Source organism: Oncorhynchus gorbuscha, linkage group LG19 (genome assembly GCF_021184085.1).
Source record: "Oncorhynchus gorbuscha isolate QuinsamMale2020 ecotype Even-year linkage group LG19, OgorEven_v1.0, whole genome shotgun sequence".
Taxonomy (NCBI): Eukaryota; Metazoa; Chordata; class Actinopteri; order Salmoniformes; family Salmonidae; genus Oncorhynchus; species Oncorhynchus gorbuscha.
The window spans coordinates 6,953,813-6,976,996 of record NC_060191.1 but is presented as its reverse complement, the minus strand read 5'-3'; the positions used below and the strand labels follow the sequence as shown (position 1 = coordinate 6,976,996).

The 23,184-nt window shown below is 43.1% G+C and overlaps 1 protein-coding gene across 2 annotated transcripts; it reads right to left on the bottom strand.

Moving 5' to 3' along the window:
* Positions 1–118: 118 nt before the first annotated feature.
* On the bottom strand, positions 119–23,126 carry iffo1b (intermediate filament family orphan 1b). 2 transcript variants are annotated; one of them, XM_046314892.1, is made up of 9 exons: positions 21,709–23,126; positions 14,952–15,012; positions 8,482–8,577; positions 7,097–7,237; positions 6,802–6,989; positions 6,491–6,617; positions 5,954–6,049; positions 5,481–5,611; positions 119–5,189 (listed from the first exon to the last, which is right to left on the bottom strand). In XM_046314892.1, exons 1-9 carry the CDS (start codon positions 22,710–22,712, stop codon positions 5,081–5,083), a joined length of 1,953 nt encoding a protein of 650 aa, XP_046170848.1. In that variant the 5' UTR covers positions 22,713–23,126; the 3' UTR covers positions 119–5,080. The 2 variants fall into 2 exon arrangements, with proteins under 2 accessions (XP_046170848.1, XP_046170849.1); XM_046314893.1 differs by having other exon boundaries at positions 5,954–6,046.
* Between the last annotated feature and the right edge of the window lie 58 nt (positions 23,127–23,184).

Here is a 23,184-nt window from a genome sequence, read left to right as displayed (position 1 = left end):
GTTAGCTTATCAGGCAGGTGGAGTTCAGGAAGCACAGACACACATAGCAGCCAATGCAAATGGGCTTCTAGCATGAACTCACCAAATCCACACAAAAACACACACACACACAATCATATTGCTCAGGTGTATCTTTTATTCTTCATTCCATCTCTCTGTCAGTACACAGAGCTCTGCGTTGAACTCTCTGTCAGTACACAGAGCTCTGCGTTGAACTCTCTGTCAGTACACAGAGCTCTGCGTTGAACTCTCTGTCAGTACACAGAGCTCTGCGTTGAACTCTCTGTCAGTACACAGAGCTCTGCGTTGAACTCTCTGTCAGTACACAGAGCTCTGCGTTGAACTCTCTGTCAGTACACAGAGCTCTGTGATGAAGCACACATGTTCAAGGGGACAGTCCAGTGTCACAGAACTCACACCTCACCAAAACAAAAACCAAGGCCTGATTTACCAAGCAGTGCAATGTTTACACTTGCTCTTTTCGGAGGAAATTATAAGATGAGATACAAAGCTAGAAACAGAAAACAGACTTTACTTGTCCCTTGACCTTTTGTTCTATGACTCGTTCCCTTTTGAACCGAGCAGGTGTAAACATGGCACTGGTGCAGATGCTTAGTAAATGAGGCCCTGGTGATTGCTAACAGTCTTCTCATTGACAACTCAGTCTATTCACCTGCATGCTAGCTTACTCAGGCCAGATGGAATTAGTTGATGGTAAAATATATGGACCAGAGAATACACTGGTCCTCACAGAGCAAGAGCATTGGCTCCTGGTCTACGATAAATATTAAGGACCAATCAAATATCTCCATCCACGTTAAAAGTTCAGCTATGTGCCAAATCTGGGAACCTGACACTAAGTATTTTTGACTGTGGACCTCCTTGCATTGCCAGTGTTTAAACATACAATATATCCAACATAGCGTTTCCTTTAATGCATACAATATCATAGCAATCATACCATCATTATGTTAAAGCATTTGAGTAGTAATCTTTTTTTTTTTACACTATGGTGCCATTTTTAAAAAGAATTTACTTTGTAATCACATACACTCATGAAGAAAGTGGATTATTGTTGGAATATTAGAGCGATTATTGTACATCTTTGATTTATATATATATACAGTATTTCAAGGCGATTTGTAGAGATGGGAATCCAGTCAGCAGAACACATCACTGTATGGTCCCTACCACTCTAGTTTACAATGATTCAGTTATACCGTTAGCCTTCAGTTCAGTTGTGAAGAGGATATGAATTGGTCTATTGTCAGACAGACACTGGAAGATAGTGTGCATTTTAGGACTATTGTATTCTTCATGTTGTAAGTGAACCAGTAAAACTCTTTTTAAAAACCAAGGACATTAGAACACTCTCCTAAACATACACGCTGACTCATGCATACATACTGCAGAGACTCAGTCTCTCTGTGCGTGTAGTAAAATATACAAAGAAAAACATATTCTCACTATTTCTCCGCTGCCTTCTATTCTCCATTTTAATCTCCAGTTCTGGCCAAAGGGCAGGAACGCTGGGGCCAGGAGTTTTACTGGCCATATGACCCGAGCAGAAAAAACCCAAGCATTATAGCACAGGACCCTCAAAATCAACTCTGGACCTCAAAGCCAGGTCAACTGCATGTTTTCATTGTTCCCATCTAATCAGGGACTGATTTAGACCTGGGACACCAGGTGGTGCAATTAGTAAATCAGGTAGAACAGAAAAGCAGCAGGCTCCGGATCTTGTAGTGTAAGAGTTGAATACCCACCCAGGTCTAGGACCGAGGTCATGTGGTCAGGAGAAACGCCCAAGGAATGGCATAACCAATACATAGCTTAAGACATGCATATCATTTTTTCATGGTTCCAAAACCTGTTCTTCACAACCTATATAATCGTTCAGAGAAAGCCTTGGAAACCCTTCTACAATACTAGAATATTGAGGTGTGACCAGCAGACGGCACCTGATTAAACATCTTCCTCATCAAACAAGAAAAAGAAAGAAACACAAATGAAATGAACTAAACTGAAGCCTCCATTTGGTTGTTGATAAAGAGATAGTATTTGTGAAGGAATCCTTGTGTTATATTATTGAGTTATTAAATATTGTTTATCTGAGGTAAGAGAGTGTTTAGTACTCAAAGTAAAGAGTTGTTAAATATTGTTAATCTGAGGTAAGCGAGTGTTTTATGCTCAAAGTAATGCATATTTCAATGTCAAGGAAGAGGAACAAAATTGTATTATACATCTACATTCTACTGTATAATAACATAGTGTATGATGAATTAACAGAGAGGAAATCTACTCCTCAGCTCTAACAATTTCACTATTTTGCCACATCTACAAACATGAAGTGACAAGTGGAGAAAATAAAATAAGTTTCCCTTCAATAATTGTTTACATTCGTGATGTGTACAAGTTCGAATTATTACAGATGTAGAATCTTAATTTGAGCCAGTTTGCTACAGCAGGAAAAAATTCTGCAGCAACAGGAAATGTGATTTATTACGTGGATTATAATTAATGGCCAAATTTGTAGGGGTTGATGCATTTCTCATTAGGGAAAATCAAGTCTGAAATTTCAAAGTGGAAATTACAAACTTTAGAAGCCTTTTTAGAACAGGAATAATCTCAGCAACAAAAGTGATCAAATTAAGATCCTACATCTGTACATATCATTCTTATTCTTCTGTTACATTAAATACTGTTATTACTGCTGTTACTGCTGTATTATTGAATATACATATTTGCTTTGCTCTTTCTTTATAACGGCTAACTTTTAAGCTCAAAAATAGGTTAGGCCATATCAAGCACCATGTCAGATAGCTTTTCAGCATCAGTATTTAGTACTTCTATAACAATGTTTCAGCAATATTTCTTTAAATTAAATCAGATTACTTGTTTTCAGTTGCATTGACACTCAAGTAGCAAACATAAATTATCTCAGCAGGTCATCATTCTATCCATCGATTCATTAATCTGTCCATCTATCTATCCGTACTGTACATTCATCTGTCGGTCTGTCTATTTGTTCATCTGTGGACATTCTGTCTTTTATAGCCTGTTCATCAATCTTCCATTTCTCTCCGATACAATACTACTGATGCATTTGAGTCCTTACCAACCAGATCAGACTACAGCACATAGAAATAGAGAGTACAGAACAGATACACAAATCTCTCCTATCTAACTTCTCATATCCGAGCCTACCCATCTCCCTGCTGGAGGACAGAGTAGCAGGGCCTTCCACTGCTCTCTGCTGCTGGAAACTAAACAAAACATTAGTATACAATACAGCTCGTAGGTGTAACACTTGGGTGTCAATGCCCTGTGTCAGTGACAGACACACAGAGATCAGGGCAAGGCCCCAGAGCTGACCTCAGATCAGCTTTAACAGAGTATTTACACTATTCACACTAACTACCACATATTGAGCCGACACAGAGCCTATGACTAGCCTGGTCCCAGATCATTATGTGCTCTAGCGAACTTTTCTCACCATAGTTGCCATTTACTAGACACAGTAAAATGGTATTACATTATAATTACAATAAAACTACTTTTGGGGTTCTTTGGGATTCAGTGAAACAAGCACCACTATGAAACATTTAGTACCAGTTGTGTTGAAGAAAGAATACAATGTTATCCAATAATTCCTTAGTAAATACCAGGTAAGTGAAACAGGACTGTAAAATAATGTTACTATGACAACCTGTCTGGTGTCAACAAAAGGGCAGAGAGACGGGCAGGCTTTTGTTTCAAAATGTGAGTTCAGAATCACACACAGGGATATCATTGTCGCCATCTGAGTGACTGCATCTTAAGAGTTTAGTTTACTATTTTACTTTTTTTCTAGTTTTCATTGATACATATGAATGAAGTGTAGATGTCTTGATACAATTAGTGATTTGATATTATTTTAGTCCGTTTGAATAACTATGATACAGTACAGTAACGTTATATTTCTGTTTTGTTGCTAATAAAGTGATTCATCTGGAGTTTCTCTCTCTTGCCAACTGGGCTTTGCTTTGTAAATTTTCTCTGGCTATCTAGTCCGATTTCAGAGCACGCTCATCTGATGAATTTACTCACGCTCAACACACATTGAATATGGCCGGTGTCAGTAAACGTAGGCAAAAAAAGCGTAATGAAATTGTTTGCCAGCATCACAGTTACAGTCACCAACACTCTGGATAACAAAAACAGCCTAACCAGCTCTGCTAGAATGAGTAAAATGGTCAGAGTGCGGTGTTCTCTCATTTTTGTCTGGAAGAAGCTAGCAAGCGAGCCAACGTTAGTCTGTTAGCTTGGGTGCTTGACTGCCGTTGTGAGGTCAGAAGGCTCGGATCAACCCTACTCTTCGACCAGAGCGAAACACTCCGAATTTACGAACGGACAATCTGACAACGCTTTGAATTTACGAACGCCCAGAGCGCACTCTGGCACTCCAGTGAATTTACGAACACACCCAAGGTTTATATTTACTGTGTTATACTTCTAGGTGAGTTTGAAAAGAACACTCATAATGTTGCAACAGGACAGCACACTGTTAGAATGATCTGCTATGCTAGCCTGACTTGAATGTATTGGTGTGTGGTGTGTTTATCATTATGGCTGTGTGGAAATGGATCATGCTATAGGAGTTATTACCATGGTTTTCTGTAGTACCAACAACTACCTTAAGAGTAGCCTACAACTCATATGAGTTCATTCAAATATTGCTCATATGTTTCTATGAGGTATTCTCAATTCAAGTTGTGTATTTCAACCCATTACCTCGTTACCTTTGCTCTGTTAAACAGTGGGTTCTTATGTACAGACTTCCATGGTGCTAGTAATACCACTTTCCAGTAGAGGGGACTAAAAGCTGTTGGAAACACAACACTACACCCTCGCTAAAACAGATTGATCTGCCACGTTCCTATATTGAGGCTTGTGAATGAAGATAGCTTGAAGAAAATTTAAAATATACTAATCTAGTGGTTAGAATGTAAACATGGCGTTGCTATAGTGACGGCGGAGAGTTGAGTGGTGCTGTGGTTGGATGGAATGATGGTCATGTGATGGAGGTGGTCTTGATAGGTCATGATCTGGGAGGAGAGTTGGAGAGAGGAGGCGACGCTGTTGTCCCTTCCTTCTCAGCCTGGTCAACGCTCTCCTCACCAGCCACAGCCACAGGAGAGCCAGGCTTACTATAAAGAGAGCGAGCAAGAGAGCGAGAGAAAGAGAGAGAAAGAGCGAGAGAGAAAGAGAGGTAGAGCCAGAGAGAGAAAGAGAGGGAGAGAGAAAGAAGGCCATTTTGGGGGGAATACATCATTTAGACAATAACAGGTATACAGTAGGCACAAGAATGCGTTTAAAACGTGGTCAAAGCAAATGTACAGATTAGTGTAAACTACTGTAGGTCATTAAAAGTAAGCCAAAGAGAAACCGTGAGAGAGAGAAGTGAATGCCGGTGGCAGGGAGTGAGGGAGTGAGTGTACCTGTCCCCACTCTGGGTGATGAGTCTCCTGCAGGTCTCCATCTGCACATCCAGGCCTCTCTTCATAGAACACATCTCCATGTATTCATGTAGGTGACGGTTCATATCACTCTTAGCTGTAGCCAAGTCATACTGGGGAGAAACACATCACTCTTAGCTGAAGCCGAGTCATACTGGGTAGAAACACATCACTCTTAGCTGTAGCCGAGTCATACTGGGGAGAAACACATCACTCTTAGCTGTAGCCGAGTCATACTGAGGAGATACACATCACTCTGAGCTGTAGCCGAGTCATACTGGGGAGAAACACATCACTCTGAGCTGTAGCCGAGTCATACTGGGGAGAAACACATCACTCTGAGCTGGAGCCAAGTCATACTGGGGAGAAACACATCACTCTTAGCTGTAGCCGAGTCATACTGGGGAGAAACACACTGTCAAACATTAACATAGCCCTAGACCCCCCCTCCACACCTCAATCTGGTCGATGGTCTCTTGGTATTCTTTCTCCCTGGATTTGAATAAGTCCTCAGTGTCATTAATCACCTTCTCCAGACACTGGTCTTCCTGCTGAGAGGGAGAGAGAGAAGGAAGGAAGGAGCGGAGAGAAGGAAGGAAGGAAGGAAGGAAGGAAGGAAGGAAGGAAGGAAGGAAGGAAGGAAGGAAGGAAGGAAGGAAGGAAGGAAGGAAGGGGGAATGGAAAAAAATGGAAGTGCTCTAGCTCTATTCAGAATAATTTCCTGGAAAATACAAATTGACAATACTATAATCTGAGTAACTGTGAATACAGAAACTCCTGATAAATGTCTATGTAATGTTGTGTAGCCTCTGCATAAAGATATCCGTACAAATCATTAAAACAATATAACTACTTGGACAAAGGTATTGCATTATGTCATCAATGTGTACTTATGAGAGGTTGAAGGTACTACTTCCAAGGCTCTAACATTAGTTAACCCCATAGAGTTACTATGGAATACCTAAACATCAACATTCTAAAGCGCACCATACCTCTCCTGGCTGGTGGGTGGTCTCTGGAGCCAGAGTGCATCCTGGGAAGTCCTCCCACAGCAGCAGAGTCTCCTCTGTCTCCTCCCAGGCCAAGCTGTCACAGTCATCTTCAAACTCACACTCCCGCCTGCAACACACACAAATGTTTATTTATTAACGTTTGTTTGGCCTCTGGAGAAAATGCACATGGAAGCTTCCTTCTTATCAGTCTAATACCTTTACTATGGTAGAGTATAGACAGTGTAGAAGCTGGTTGTACCTGTAGAAGCCTGATAAGAGAAACTATACATGTAACAAACACCAGTCCTCACAGCTGGTTGAGCATCCTCTGCATTTCCTCATTGATCTGATTGGCTGACGAGCCACAGAGTTCCTCCTCTCTGGGCAGGCCCCCATCGCTCTCCGAGGTGCTGATAGTCTCATCACCCTCACTACTGTTGACGGACAGTGGGGTCTGTTTCCGGGGGCGACAGTTGATGGCAGACTGGGTGTTAGGGACCTAGGAGTGGAAAGAGAGACTTAGACAGACAAACAGATAGACAGAGAGAGAGACACAGACAGACTGACACAGACAGACACCGTCAGACAGAAAGACAGACAGACTACCTGATACATCTGGATGACATCCTCACAGTTCCTCTGCTGGGCCAAGTCACACAGGCGAGCCGTGATGTCGATGCGTCTACAGATGTCCATGTCCACCTTCATGGCCTTCTCCTGGATCTTACTGTCCAGATCAGACATGTTCTACACAGAAAGAGAGATGGTTATGGTCTCCTAGTAACAGTTATCATCCTAACCAGACCAGGAGAAATCTCTGTGTAGAGTGTGAGAACCAGACTGGGGGACCCAGTGGGACAGGAGAATGAACCAGACAATATTGAGAGTGAAAAGGGTCATCGATGAGTAGATGATTTGTGTGCAGTCAGATCAGGATCGTGGCCGATGTGAGTAAAACATTTAAATGAGTTAACACTCGCTAGGCTGCTGGCCCAGACGGCATCCCTAGCCGCGTCCTCAGAGCATGCGCAGACCAGCTGGCTGGTGTGTTTACGGGCATATTCAATCAATCCCTATCCCAGTCTGCTGTCACCACATGCTTCAAGATAGCTTTCTTGGGAACAGGAACAATGGTGGCTAAGGTAACTGAACTTAATGACTATCGCCCCGTAGCACTCACGTCTGTCATCATGAAGTGCACTAAGAGACTAGTCAAGGATCATATCACCTCCACCCTACCTGACACCCTAGACCCACTCCCATTTTCTTACCGCCCCAATAGGGCCACAGACGATGCAATTACCATCACACTGCAAAATCACATCTGGGTGATGCGGTCTGCACAACGCATCACCGGGGGCAAACTACCTGCCCTCCAGGACACCTACAACACCCGATGTCACAGGAAGGCAAAAAGATCATCAAGGACAATAACCACCTGAGCCTCTACTTGTTCACCCCGCTTCCATCCAGAAGGAGAGATCAGTACAGGTGCATCAAAGCTGGGACAGAGAGATAGAAGCTGTTTTTCAATCTCAAGGTCATCAGATTATTAAACAGCCACCAGCCAAACAGGCGGCTGTCTACCTACAGACTTCATTGGCCACTTTAATAAATGGAACACTAGTCACTTTAATAATGCAACTTTAATAATGTTTACATCTCGCATTACTCATCTCATCTGTATATATTCTATCCTTCACTATCTATTCTTTACTATCTATTGCATCTTAGCCACTCTGTCACTGCTCATCCATATATTTTATACTTATGTATTCTCATCCCATTACTTTACTAGACTGTGTGTATTAGGTTTTGTTGTGGAATTGTTAGATATGACCTGTTAGATACTGCTGCACTGTCGGATCTAGAAGCATAAGCATTTCTCTACACTCGCAATAACATCTGCTAACCATGTGTATGTGACCAATACAATTGGATTGGATAAGAGAAGGTGCATATTGAGAGGAACTTTGTGGATGTAGACTCACGTTGCTCATGAGGCCTTTGAAGAGCACCAGTTCAGACTTCAGCTGCTGCACTCTGACAGCCAACTCATCCTGACAGCCCTCGCTCTCCTGGAGGTCCTACAAACAAAACACACACATAATCATGAGATACGTACTTTTAATTTGCGCTTTGTTTTAGCTACATAATTTTTACCACAAGGACAAGTTATAAGATAAATAACTGCCTTAGTGGAGCACGTAATAACACCTTTTATTGGGATCGATTTCCCTGTTTGTGGGTGTTTGAAGGATCTACATTTATAAGTGCCATTGCATTTCGACAGAAATATGGCTGAGACGCAAAGAAAGTTCAAGGAGAGGGGCTACAAGAATGATCAGATTAATATTGCCATTGAGAAAATTCAAAACAAAACATGACCTTTTTCAAGGTCAGTCTCGCAAAAAGACGCATTCTTGCGTTCTAACTACCCGCTATTCAAAGTGCTCTGAACAAATTAAGGGAATTGTTCACAAACATTGGCACATCTTAAAATCCGATGATAGTCTCGGTAATGTGTTTTCGGACCTTCCCTTGGTCGTATTCTCGCGGGGCAGAAATCTCAGAGACCAATTGGTGAACTCTGATTTACCACCCCAAGATATTCGTGAACAACGTCTATTTGCGCCCCTACTGGATGGAAATTACAAATGTAATGGCTGTGCTCAATGCAATGGCACTTATAAATGTAGATCCTTCAAACACCCACAAACAGGGAAATCGATCCCAATAAAAGGTGTTATTACGTGCTCCACTAAGGCAGTTATTTATCTTACAACTTGTCCTTGTGTTAAAAATTATGTCGGTAAAACAAAGCGCGAATTAAAAGTACGTATCTCAGAGCATCGTAGCACCATTAGGTGTAAAAACTTTACTTATCCAGTTGCGGCCCACTTCTTGGAGGCAGGCCACTCGATTTCGTCTCTGCGTTATATTGGCATCGAACATGTCACCCTCCCTAGGAGAGGGGGTGACCTTGATAATTTATTGTTAAAACGAGAGGCTGCCTGGATCTTTAATTTAAAGACCCTTGCGCCCTTCGGTCTCAACGTAGACTTTGATCTGAAGCCATTCTTGTGATTATTGTGACTGCCATTGTAATTGTGTGTAAACTTGTATAGTCAAATTAATCTATGATCGTATGCTATCCATTTGTTTGTATACTGTTCTTTGTATGACATTTTAACATTTGATTATTAACCAATGATATTAGTCCACTCCTGGCCATGATTACAGACACCTGTGTCTTTTGACACTATATAAACGAGTCATCCCGCAGTGTTTGTGATTATACCCTGATGAAGACAGCTTGGCTGTCGAAACGTTGGTATTACATTTTTGCATCTGAGCTCCAAGAGTGTGCGGCTCGCTTTTATTTTCAAGGGCCAAACCGTAAAACATTCTATATTGACCAACTCAGGGTAGGGCCAAACAGTAAAACATTATATATTGACCAACTCAGGGTAGGGCCAAACAGTAAAACATTCTATATTGACCATCTCAGGGTAGGGCCAAACAGTAAAACATTCTATATTGACCAACTCAGGGTAGGGCCAAACAGTAAAACATTCTATATTGACCAACTCAGGGTAGGGCCAAACAGTAAAACATTCTATATTGACCATCTCAGGGTAGGGCCAAACAGTAAAACATTCTATATTGACCATCTCAGGGTAGGGCCAAACAGTAAAACATTCTATATTGACCATCTCAGGGTAGGGCCAAACAGTAAAACATTCTATATTGACCATCTCAGGGTAGGGCCAAACAGTAAAACATTCTATATTGACCATCTCAGGGTAGGGCCAAACAGTAAAACATTCTATATTGACCAACTCAGGGTAGGGCCAAACAGTAAAACATCATATCTTGTCTTTATAAATCTTGACTCAAATGCACTTTAAATCCAAAGTACAACACTATAATCTGTCCATGATGATTATATATTCTTTACAGTGTAAGGATAGATGTTCTTACCCTAAATCTTACTACAAATCCAAAGTACAACACACAAACATACAGTACATAAACAGATTATACATTGACAACCCTGCCTACTTAATCTCACAAGTGCCTTGGATCATATTGTTGATCTAATTTTTATTTTTTATTTTACCTTTATTTAACTAGGCAAGTCGGTTAAGAACAAATTCTTATTTTCAATGACAGTCTAGGAACAGTGGGTTAACTGCCTGTTCAGGGGCAGAATCACTGATTTGTACCTTGTCAGCTCGGGGATTTGAACTTGCAACCTTCCTGTTACTAGTTCAACGCTCTAACCACTAGGCTCCCCTGCTGCCTTCTCCCTCTTTTCTCTGAAGTATTTGATTCCGTAAACTACTAGCCATAATATTTTGCAGAACTTCTTCCTAAGATATGTCTTGACATAAAAGTTGATTGTGTCTGTGCCGAGTGTTTCTTTCTGGATCTTGTACATTGTTCTGCATGGATAGTTTAGTGTAAAGTGGGACTTTGCTGCACGCAATGTGGTCTCCTGTTGGCTCAACAGAGCCGGTCTAACTGGGTTAGATAGGTGTCCCCTGCAGTTGCATCCTCACACATCCACACACACACAACAAACGTGAGAAACCAGAGCCCCACCTGGCTCAGCATATGCTTACTGATGGCAAGATGGCGCCGACAGACATGGCAGCTCTGCTTCTAGCTCCGAAGCAACATTGCAGTCATTTGTTTTTTTGGTGTTATTTCTTACAAATGGAAAGAACTTTTGAATATCAGAGTGGCGGTAACTCACCAGCATTTACGACCAGGAATACGACTTTCCTGAATTGGATCCTTTGTTTGTAACCCCCCAGGACAATTGATCTTATCCCAGGGGCTGCTACAAGACGCCGCGGGCGGAGAAGAGTAGACTTCTAGTCTGACTGAGGAGGCGTACACACCATCCACCACTTTCGAGTATATTACTCGCTAATGTTTAGTCTCTGGACAATAAAGTAGACAAGCTCAGGGCAAGGATCTCCTCCAGAGAGACATCAGGGACTGTAACATACTCTGTTTCACGGAATCAAGGCTCACTCCGGATATAAGTCACATATCCTGAGGCTGCATTTATTGTAGCTGGGGATTTTAACAAAGCAAATTGGAGGAAAACGCTTCCGAAGTTCTATCAACACATTGACTGTAGTACTCGTGCTGCTAAAAAACACTCGACCACTGCTACTGCAACTTGACGTATGTGGCAAGGTCTACAGACAATCACGGAATACAAAGGGAAAACCAGCCACGTCGTGCCACCGACGCTCACTGCCCGCACTTCAAGGACATCAACCACCCGAGCCACGGCCTGTTCACCCCACTGTCATCCAGAAGGCGAGGTCAGAATGATAGCGGGGTGAACAGGCAGTGGCTCGGGTGGTTGATGTCCTTGATTATCTTTTTGGCCTTCCAGTTCAACAACTGAGACATAAACTGAACAAGTTCCACAGACATGTGACTAACAGAAATGTAATAATGTGTCCCTGAACAAAGGGGGGGGGTCAAAATCAAAAGTAACAGTCAGTAACTGGTGTGGCCACCAGCTGAATTAAGTAATGCAGTGCATCTCCTCCTCATGGACTGCACCAGATTTGACAGTTCTTGCTGTGCGATGTTAGCCCACTCTTCCACCAAGGCACCTGCAAGTTCCCGGACAATTCTGGGGGGAATGGCCCTAGCCCTCACCCTCCGATCCAACAGGTCCCAGACGTGCTCAATGGGATTGACATCCGGGCTCTTTGCTGGCCATGGCAAAACACTGACATTTCTGTCTTGCAAGAAATCATGCACAGAACGAGCAGTATGGCTTGTGCCATTGTCATGCTGGAGGGTCATGACGGATGAGCCTGTAGGAAGGGTACCACATGAGGGAGGAGGATGTCTTCCCTGTAACGCACAGCATGGAGATTGCCTGCAATGACAACAAGCTCAGTCCGATGATGCTGTGACACACCGCCAGACCCTCTACCTCCAAATCGATCCTGCTCCAGAGTACAGGCTTCGGTGTATTGCTCATTCCTTCGACGATAAACGCGAATCCGACCATCACTCCTGGTTAGACAAAACAGCGACTCGTCAGTTAAGAGCACTTTTTGCCAGTCCTGTCTGGTCCAGTGAAGGTCGTTTTGCGCCCATAGGCAACGTTGTTGCCGTTGATGTCTGGTGACTCTTTGCCTCACCAAGAGTGTGCAAAGCTGTCATCAAGGCAAAGGATGGCTATTTAAAATATATTTTGATTTGTTTAACACTTTTTTTGTTACTACATGATTCGATATGTGTTATTTCATAGTTTTGATGTCTTCACTACTATTCAACAATGTAGAAAATAGTAAAAATAAAGAAAAACCCTTGATTGAGTAGGTGTTCTTAAACTTTTGACCGGTAGTGTATATTTTCATAACTCCATTCTTTTATTTTAGATTTGTGTGAATTGTTAGATATTACTGCACTGTTGGAGCTAGGAATACAAGCATTTCGCTACACCCACAATAACACCTGCTTAATGCGTATGTGATAGAGGTAAACTGGTTAATCGGAATGGCCGATTAATTAGGGGCCGATTTCAAGTTTTCATAATCGGAAATCGATATTTTTGGGCGGCATTTTTTTTTTACACCTTTATTTAATCTTTATTTAACAAGACAAGTCAGTTAAGAACATATTCTTATTTTCAATGACGCCTAGGAACGGTGGGTTAACTGCCTGTTCAGGGGTAGACAGACAGATTTTCACATTGTCATTTCGGGGGATTCAATCTTGCAACCTTACAGTTAACTAGTCCAAGGCAATAACAACCTGCCTCTTTCTCGTTTCACTCCACAAGGAGACTGCCTGTTATGCAAATGCAGCAAGCCAAGGTATGTTGCTAGCTAGCATTAAACTTATCTTATAACAAACAATCAATCATAATCACTAGTTAACTACACATGGTTGATGATATTACTAGATATTATCTAGTGTGTCCTGTGTTGCATTTAATCTAAGCATACAAGTATCTAACTAAGTATCTGACTGAGCGGTGGTAGGCAGAAGCAGGCGCATAAACATTCATTCAAACAGCACTTTCGTGCGTTTTGCCAGCAGGTTTTCGTTGTGCGTCAAGCATTGCGCTGTTTATGACTTCAAACCAATCAACTCCGGAGATGAGGCTGGTGTGACCGAAGTGAAATGGCTGGCTAGTTAGCGCGCGCTAATAGCGTTTCAAACTTCACTCGCTCTGAGCCTTGGGGTGGTTGTTTCCCTTGCTCTGCATGGGTAACGCCGCTTCGATGTGGTGGCTGTTATTGTTGTGTTGCTGGTTCGAGCCCAGCGAGGAGGGGGACGGAAGCTATACTGTTACACTGACAATACTAAAGTGCCTGTAAGAACATCCAATAGTCAAAGGTTAATGAAATACAAATGGTATAGAGGGAAATAGTCCTATAATAACTACAACCTAAAACTTCTTACCTGGGAATATTGAAGACTCATGTTAAAAGGAACCACCAGCTTTCATATGTCCTGAGCAAGGAACTGAAACGTTAGCTTTCTTACATAGCACATATTGCACTTTTACATTCTTCTCCAACACTTTGTTTTTGCATTATTTAAACCAAATTGAACAGGTTTCATTATCTACTTGAGGCTAAATTGATTTTATTGATGTATTATATTAAGTTAAAATAAGTGTTAATTCAGTATTGTTGTAATTGTCATTATTACAAATACATTTGTTACATTTTTTGGGGTCCTCCAATAATCGGTATCGGCGTTGAAAAATCATAAATCGGTCGACCTCTAGTATGTGACCAATACAATTTGGAAGTAGGACGTACAAATGACTTTCAGATTAAGTAACTCACTTTGACAGGGTCCAACGGGGCCATTTTGGGGAGTTGATATTGTTGCTGTAATTCAATCATGCTGAATGTGTGTAAGTAGCACCACCCGTTCCTCAAATAGTTAACCATTTGGCTGTCTGATCATGACTGTCAGCTGCTTTCTGTAACACGTATGACGAACGTCATGGGAGGAGCATCAAACTAGTAGGTTAGGGATGTATACATAGCCTACAGTACAATTATGTTAGCGGTTTATAAACATACTATATTTGGTTAGTGGCTTGCACACTATTCAACCAAGCTGTTTCACACAAGCAATTGTATTAGGTTGTTTGGCATGCGTCAGGGCAATGTCAAATGTGTCAACACCGCCAGAACCTCAGACACAACACTGCGCCTCTGGCCCTGCGCCCTAAGTTAGTGTATAGATCAGTGAGGAGGGCCTTTGTGTCTACAAGCATTGAGCTCCTAAACATTTCAATGAAATGTCTTGTTGTCATGTTTGATATTCTGACATGGTTTTGTTCTTATCCCTGCAAATCAACAGAGAACAAGTGTAACAGAAAGAGGGGATACATTTACCCCCTATGTATCAATCATTAAGAGAGGTCAGGCACACACACACACAGTGTTACCTCCTGTAGGTCTTCCATCTTCTGCTGCATGTCCACTCTGACAGTGTACTCCTCCTCCCACCTACACAACAAAAAGTAATGTGAAGTAAATTACACAGTAAAATGGCAACATCATAATAATAACTATTTACTGTGTGTGTGTGTGTGTGTGTGTGTGTGTGTGTGTGTGTGTGTGTGTGTGTGTGTGTGTGTGTGTGTGTGTGTGTGTGTGTGTGTGTGTGTGTGTGTGTGTGTGTGTGTGTGTGTGTAACCTCTGGTCCATGAATCTGGGACCCAGGGTCAGACAGCACCATCCATCTAGTGAACAGTAATCTCATTGAAAGCCTGTACAGTTGACATGTTAGAACTACGATGGCTGATTCAGTGACTCAACACACCACACAGACCCCACTGCACAGCAATGCCATTTATAGAATTGCTGCATAAAATGCACAATACTGCAACATGTCAGAGCCTTTACCAAACTGCTCTTAAAACAAATAGGAGGTTATATGGTGTACAGAGAGATGTTTTTTGTGCCATTGTGCACACTGTTGTGATTGAGATAGATGGGTAAGGTGAGAGTGAGGGAGGGGGAGAGAGTGAGGGAGAGAGCGAGGGAAAGATGAGCTGAGCTCTCTTTGGAAGCCACCTCCCTTTTCCAGCAATCACAGCCTGCCGTGCAGAGTATACCGCATTGCAGATACTAGGTGGAGGGGAAGGCGCATGGCCGCATGCAGTTAGGAAGAGAGAGAGGGAGAAAGATATGATGTGGGGGAAGGGGGTTGAAGAAAGGAGACTGGAGCTGGCAGTGGAGAGTGTGCGAGAGAGAGTGAGAGATGGAGAGAAGAGGAGAGAAGTGGAGATCAGACATAACCTAACCCACTCCAATCAATTCATTAAAACAGGAACATTTCACATCTGGTTGGAAATAAATAGGGAAATGATCTCAAAGAAAATGGTAGTCCTGTGTGGTACCTATATCTCCCCACACATTAATGATGACACCTTCTCCATCCTAGAGGGGGAGATCAACCATTTCCAGGCCCAGAGACATGTCCTAGTCTGTGGCGACCTAAAGCCAGAACCGACACTCTTAGCAGACATGGAGACAAACACCTACTTGGAGGTGACAGCATTCCCTCCCCAATATGCCCCCTAGACACAAGTATGACAAAACATCCAACAAAAACGAGTCACAACTCCTACAACTCTGTTGCATGCTGGGTCTAGACATAGTCAATGGTAGGCTTCGAGGGGACTCCTACGGTAGGTACACCAACAGCTCATCTCTTGGCAGTAGTACTGTAGACTACCTTATCACCGACCTCAACCCAGTGTCTCTCGGAACGATCACAGTCATCCCACTGACACCCCTATCAGATCACAGCAAAATCACCATCTTCTTGAACAGAGCATGATGAAGAACGCAAAAACCTAAGAAAGAAATTGAGAAACCTATCCAACCAAAAACAGAGACCCAGAAAACCTTAGCTTCCGCCTTCACGATGGCGAAACACTAAAATAATACAGAAATACACTAAGAAAAAATAAGGAACAGCATTTCAGAAATCAGCTCAATGTGATTGAAGAATCCATAGAATCAAATCACTTCTGGGAAAATTGGAACACACTAAACAAACAACACAAAGAGCTATCTATCCAAAATGGAGATGTATGGATAAAACACTTCTCCAACCTTTTCAGTCGTTTAACAAAGAACCAAGAGCAAAAAAATACCAAACGGGACAAACACCCAATTGAGACTCTGCATGCAGAATTCTGAGAAAATATACTGTGTACAACACAAAACACCAAACAATGCATGCAGAACAGAATTCTGACTACACCTGCTAGTTATCAAAGTGCGGAAAAGAGCTGTTAAATTCTACAAACACCTCAAAGGAAACGATGCCCACACATTCCACCACAAAGCCCTTACCTACAGAGAGATGAACCTAGAGAAGAGTCCCCTCAGCCAGCTGGTTCTGTGGCTCTTTTCACAAACACAAACAGACCCCACAGAGCCCCAGTATAGAAACACAATTAGACCCAACCAAATAAGAGAACACAAAAAGATAACTATTTGACACTGGAAAGAATCAACCAAAAAAATAAAATAAAATGGAATGCTATTTGGTCCTAAACAGAGTGTACACAGTGGCAGAATACCTGACCACTGTGACTGACCCTAAACAGAGAGTACACAGTGGCAGAATACCTGACCACTGTGACTGACCCTAAACAGAGAGTACACAGTGGCAGAATACCTGACCACTGTGACTGACCCTAAACAGAGTGTACACAGTGGCAGAATACCTGACCACTGTGACTGTCCCTAAACAGAGTGTACACAGTGGCAGAATACCTGACCACTGTGACTGACCCTAAACAGAGCACACAGTGGCAGAATACCTGACCACTGTGACTGACCCTAAACAGAGTACACAGTGGCAGAATACCTGACCACTGTGACTGACCCTAAACAGAGTGTACACAGTGGCAGAATACCTGACCACTGTGACTGACCCTAAACAGAGTGTACACAGTGGCAGAATACCTGACCACTGTGACTGACCCTAAACAGAGTGTACACAGTGGCAGAATACCTGACCACTGTGACTGACCCTAAACAGAGTGTACACAGTGGCAGAATACCTGACCACTGTGACTGACCCTAAACAGAGCACACAGTGGCAGAATACCTGACCACTGTGACTGACCCTAAACAGAGTGTACACAGTGGCAGAATACCTGACCACTGTGACTGACCCTAAACAGTGTACACAGTGGCAGAATACCTGACCACTGTGACTGACCCTAAACAGAGAGTACACAGTGGCAGAATACCTGACCACTGTGACTGACCCTAAACAGAGTGTACACAGTGGCAGAATACCTGACCACTGTGACTGACCCTAAACAGAGTGTACACAGTGGCAGAATACCTGACCACTGTGACTGACCCTAAACAGAGTACACAGTGGCAGAATACCTGACCACTGTGACTGACCCTAAACAGAGTGTACACAGTGGCAGAATACCTGACCACTGTGACTGACCCTAAACAGAGTACACAGTGGCAGAATACCTGACCACTGTGACTGACCCTAAACAGAGTACACAGTGGCAGAATACCTGACCACTGTGACTGACCCTAAACAGAGTGTACACAGTGGCAGAATACCTGACCACTGTGACTGACCCTAAACAGAGTGTACACAGTGGCAGAATACCTGACCACTGTGACTGACCCTAAACAGAGAGTACACAGTGGCAGAATACCTGACCACTGTGACTGACCCTAAACAGAGTGTACACAGTGGCAGAATACCTGACCACTGTGACTGACCCAACATGTACAGACTCAGTGAGCATAGCCTTGCTATTGACAGAGACCCCCATAGGCAGACCTGGCTATGTGCTCACTGCCCACAAAATGAGGTGGAAACTGAGCTGCACTTCCTAACCTGCTGCCAAATGGATGACCATATTAGAGACACATATTTCCCACAGATCACACAGACCCACAAAGAATTTGAAAACTAATCAAACTCCCATATCTGTTAGGAGAAATACTGCAGTGTGCCATCACAGCAGCAAGGGGCCCGTTGCCATGAGAAAAGGGCAATAAGTTCAGCACGAATAACATTTTAAATACCACTAATATTTATGTTGATATTTCTTCCCCTACTATTCATACTACAACCATATGCACATTGATATAATAATAATAATAATAATATATGCCATTTAGCAGACGCTTTTATCCAAAGCGACTTACAGTCATGTGTGCATACATTCTACGTATGGGTGGTCCCGGGGATCGAACCCACTACCCTGGCGTTACAAGCGCCATGCTCTACCAACTGAGCTACAGAAGGACCACATAACACTGTACATAGCTTATAACAGTATAACACATTTAAAAAATGGCAAACCTTTGTGAGTGCAATGTTTACTGTTAATTTCTAATCATTTTTGTTAACATTGTTTTATGTCCTCACTTTTGTTTACTGTTTATCTCACTTGCTTTTGCAATGTAAACATGTTTCCCATGCCAATAAAGCTGCATTTTACTTGAAATTAGAGAGAGAAAGAGAAAGCCTTAGACAGACAGACACACACAGAGACACAGACACAGAGAGAGACAGACACAGAGAGAGACAGACACAGAGAGAGACAGACACAGAGAGAGACAGACACAGAGAGAGACAGACACAGAGAGACACAACACAGAGAGACACAGACACAGAGAGACACAGACACAGAGAGAGACAGACAGAAAGACAGACACAGAGAGAGACACAGAGACAGACACAGAGACAGACACAGAGATAGACAGACAGACACAGAGAGAGACAGAGAGACAGACACAGAGAGAGACAGAGACACAGACAGAGAGACAGAGACACAGACAGAGAGACAGACACAGAGAGACACAGACACAGAGAGAGACAGACAGAGAGACAGACACAGAGAGAGACACAGAGACAGACACAGAGAGAGACACAGAGAGAGACAGAGAGATAGACAGACAGACACAGAGAGAGACAGAGAGACAGACACCGAGAGAGACACAGAGAGAGACAGAGACACAGACAGACACAGACAGAGAGACAGACACAGAGAGAGAGAGAGACAGACAGAGACAGAGAGACAGACACACAGAGAGACAGAGAGACAGACACAGACAGAGAGAGACAGACAGACACAGAGAGAGACAGGGAGACAGACACAGAGACAGACACAGACAGACACAGACAGAGACAGGTGAAGGGGGGATGACAATACAGGACAGAGCAGGTCAGGAAAATAAGGGAGGAGACAGTAAGAGGGCACAGTGGTGTAAGTACTTATGTAAAAATACTTTAAAGTACTACTTAAGTAGTTTTCTGGGGTAACTTTTACTTCACTACATTCCTAAACAAAATGTATGTACTTTTTATTCCATACATTTTCCTCAGACACCCAAAAGTACTTGTTACATTTTGAATGCTTAGCAGGCCATGATAATGGTCCAATTCATGCACTTATCAAGAGATCATCCCTGGTTATCTCTACTGTCTCTGATCTGGCAGACTCACTGAACACAAATACTTGGTTTCTGAATGATATCTGAGTGTTGGAGTGTGCCCCTGGCTATCTGTAAATTTGAAAAACATGAACAAGTGTGCCATATAAGGAATTGTTAATTATTTATACTTTTATTTTTGATAGTTAAGTACATTTAAAAACTTTTTTTTTAAACTTTTACTCGAGTAGTATTTTACTGGGTGACTTTTACTTGAGTAATTTTCTATTAAGGTATCTTTACTTTAAATCAAGTATGACAATTGGGTACTTTTTCCACCACTGGAAGGGTATGAGAGATCTAGCCAATGAGAGAGCGGGAACAATGAATAGCAATATGAATGGATAGATGGAGAGAACAAGGGACAGGGCAGGGGAAGAGTGGAGGAGAGGGAGGGAAGGGGGTGTATCTTATACTGAAACTACCTTCTTGAAGTGAATTAATAGTCCTGTGGGTTTCCCTCTCTCTACATGTTGCCTGCAGGTAGATTTAACTGCATTACTACAACAACAGACTCATGACAGAGATAACATTCTTTCACTACACTGGAGGCCTAAATCACATCAATGACTGTGCAGTACAGATGCTATCAGATATATGGATGTCTGAAGGTGAAACAAGCCTGGACTTGACTCACTTGGAGGTGGCAGTAAGGTCACATGCCTCATGAAATCACAATAAACAAACAAAACAGCCACAAACACACACTTGTCCCAGGTCCTCCCGATCACAACCCAATCCCTGACCCTACCCAGCCTTCCTAATGGGACATACATGCTTGTCTATCACCTTACATTCATTGGGTATGGCATTTTCGCTGAGATACGTTTATCCAAATCAACATATGGTCATACCTTCAGTATAGACCATGTCTATGTGACCTGTGCAGTGTGAATCAAAGCCACAGCCCTGCTGTTAATAGTGCCACAAATCAGCGGTCCGGGTTCTAGTTCTGTCATAGAATACAACCTGCAGCCATTTCAAACGTGCAGAGGTGCACTATGGTCTCTGCATCAGATTCCTGTCACTGTGTTTGGCCCATTACCCTTTTTTTCTAAAGGGGCACTAAGTAGATATTCCTTCCCCAAGACAAACCATAAGTCAAATCTTCAATACTTGAGCTGTGCTTGATTTATATATAGTTTGCCTGGTTCCAATGGAATAATCCCAAAAGTACAAAATCAACACAGTAATCCCAAAAGTACAAAGAGATAAATCAAGCATACCTCATATATATTCGACCTAGGTCTGGTGTCCACAAGCTAGTGGCAAACTCAAGAGTTCAAAATCTTTGAACTTCAAAAGCATTGGTGTGATTGTTGAGACAGAGCCTTCCTGTGTTGGATCTCAGTTACACGACTTCATTCTGAGTCAGTTATGGTCTGATAATGTTTGGTATTTCCCCCAGCTGCCCTTCGCATCTCTAGCAATAAGAATGGTGTGGGCTGTGGCAGAAATAGACAGAACACAGGCAGGACACAGCTGCTCTCAGAGGCCATCTGTTGTAACAGGGCCTTTCACTTCACCCAAGTGGCATGAGAAAAATATTACATGTACGCCTATTATAGTTTCACTAAGTTATATCAACTGACTTTTACCAAGAGACGTTTAATCACAACTCTAGGTCCCCATGCACCTTTACACCCGTCACACACACACACGTTAATTAGGCCTTACTTTGGTGAATAAATCAACACATTTTACCTGCGTTTGTACTCGTCTCTCTCCCTCTTGACTTTGGCCAGGACGTTGTACAGGGCTCTGATCTCCGGGGTAATGGTATCAATCTGGACCCCGACCCCGTCCGGCTGGACCCAGGACACACCGGGGCTGGTGACGCGCGTCTCCACGCCAGAACCGAGCTTGCGGGTATGGTTGTAGGACCAGATAGTACCGGGGAGGAACCGGGGAGGCGGGTTGGTGGGGGTTCCAGTGCCTGTACTAAAAACCGTTTTCCCGTTGGTGATTGAATTGCACCCGGCTGGAGAGTCGATTGTCGGGGTTGATTGGCTTACCGTGATGGTCGGATTCTGATTCGGCTCGGTGGGGTTTGTTCCAGCTTTGTTGTTGGACTCAAGCGTGAAGACAGTGTTGAGGGCAGGTGTGAAGAGGGTAGTGGGTCGTCTCGCGGAGTTGTTGGTGTTTTGGAACGGGAGTGACCCGGGCCTGAGAGGGATAGTTCCCACAAACCCGGTCTGTACACCTGTTTCTTGGGTATGGGCCCGTCTAGCGCTTTCAGAACAACCCCCATCACAGCTATTCTTCGCATCCAGCGCCTGTTGTAGTTGTTTCTCCAAAATCTTATTCCTTCGCTCAAGTTCATGCACTTTGGCCAGAAAGCATCGGAACCGTAAGTTCAGAGTCTTTAGGACACTGATATTGGAGCCCAGGTCGTTCCTCAGGGCCATCGCTGCAGGAGGTTGGGGCACAGACCGGTGATAAGAGTGGTTTAGATGCAGGTAGGCTTGTGAGGGTGTGGTGAAATCGAACCCTGGCTGAGTCTCCGAGCCCAGTCCGGGATGGTCGCCCAGGAAGAAAGACGTCGGGTCGAGCGAGCCGAAGACGGATTCGGGCAGAAGGCCTGAGGGGGAATCCGGATGACTCTGTCCTCCTTGGTTCTGCTGCTGTTGATGTTGGAGAAGCGAGTTCGCCTCTAACAAAGGATTCATACTATGGTATGGAAAACTAAAGCGCTGCAGATCTGGCATGAACACGGACGGTAATTTTCTCGGTATAAGATCACCAAAATAAAATAATGATAGGCTGAAGGTTGACTTGTTGTTGGATACCAGACGTATCCGTGACTCTCTACCTTTATCTGGTTGTAATTACGAATGTTATTCTCGATTTATGTCCGTTCGGGCTAAAGAGGCTCGTGGAATAAGTGCCCTTCTCTCTTCCTCTGTCTCGCTATTATGCTGGATAACAGTCGCCCCCAAAAACAATGCCCAATAGGCCAGTCCGACGGCTATGCGCAGGCGACAACACTCAAATGTATTTCAGAAAAGTAATGTTTTGGTATATAGGCTATATGAGAGAAAGTACTGTTAAATCCTGCAAATCACTAATGTATTAAACATAAATCCAGTGTCTTCCGTCAACGCTTATCTGGCTCCAAAATGACCACAAGACACAACAAGTGCTGCGGGATTTGGAGAGCAGGGAAGCTACCGTAAATAC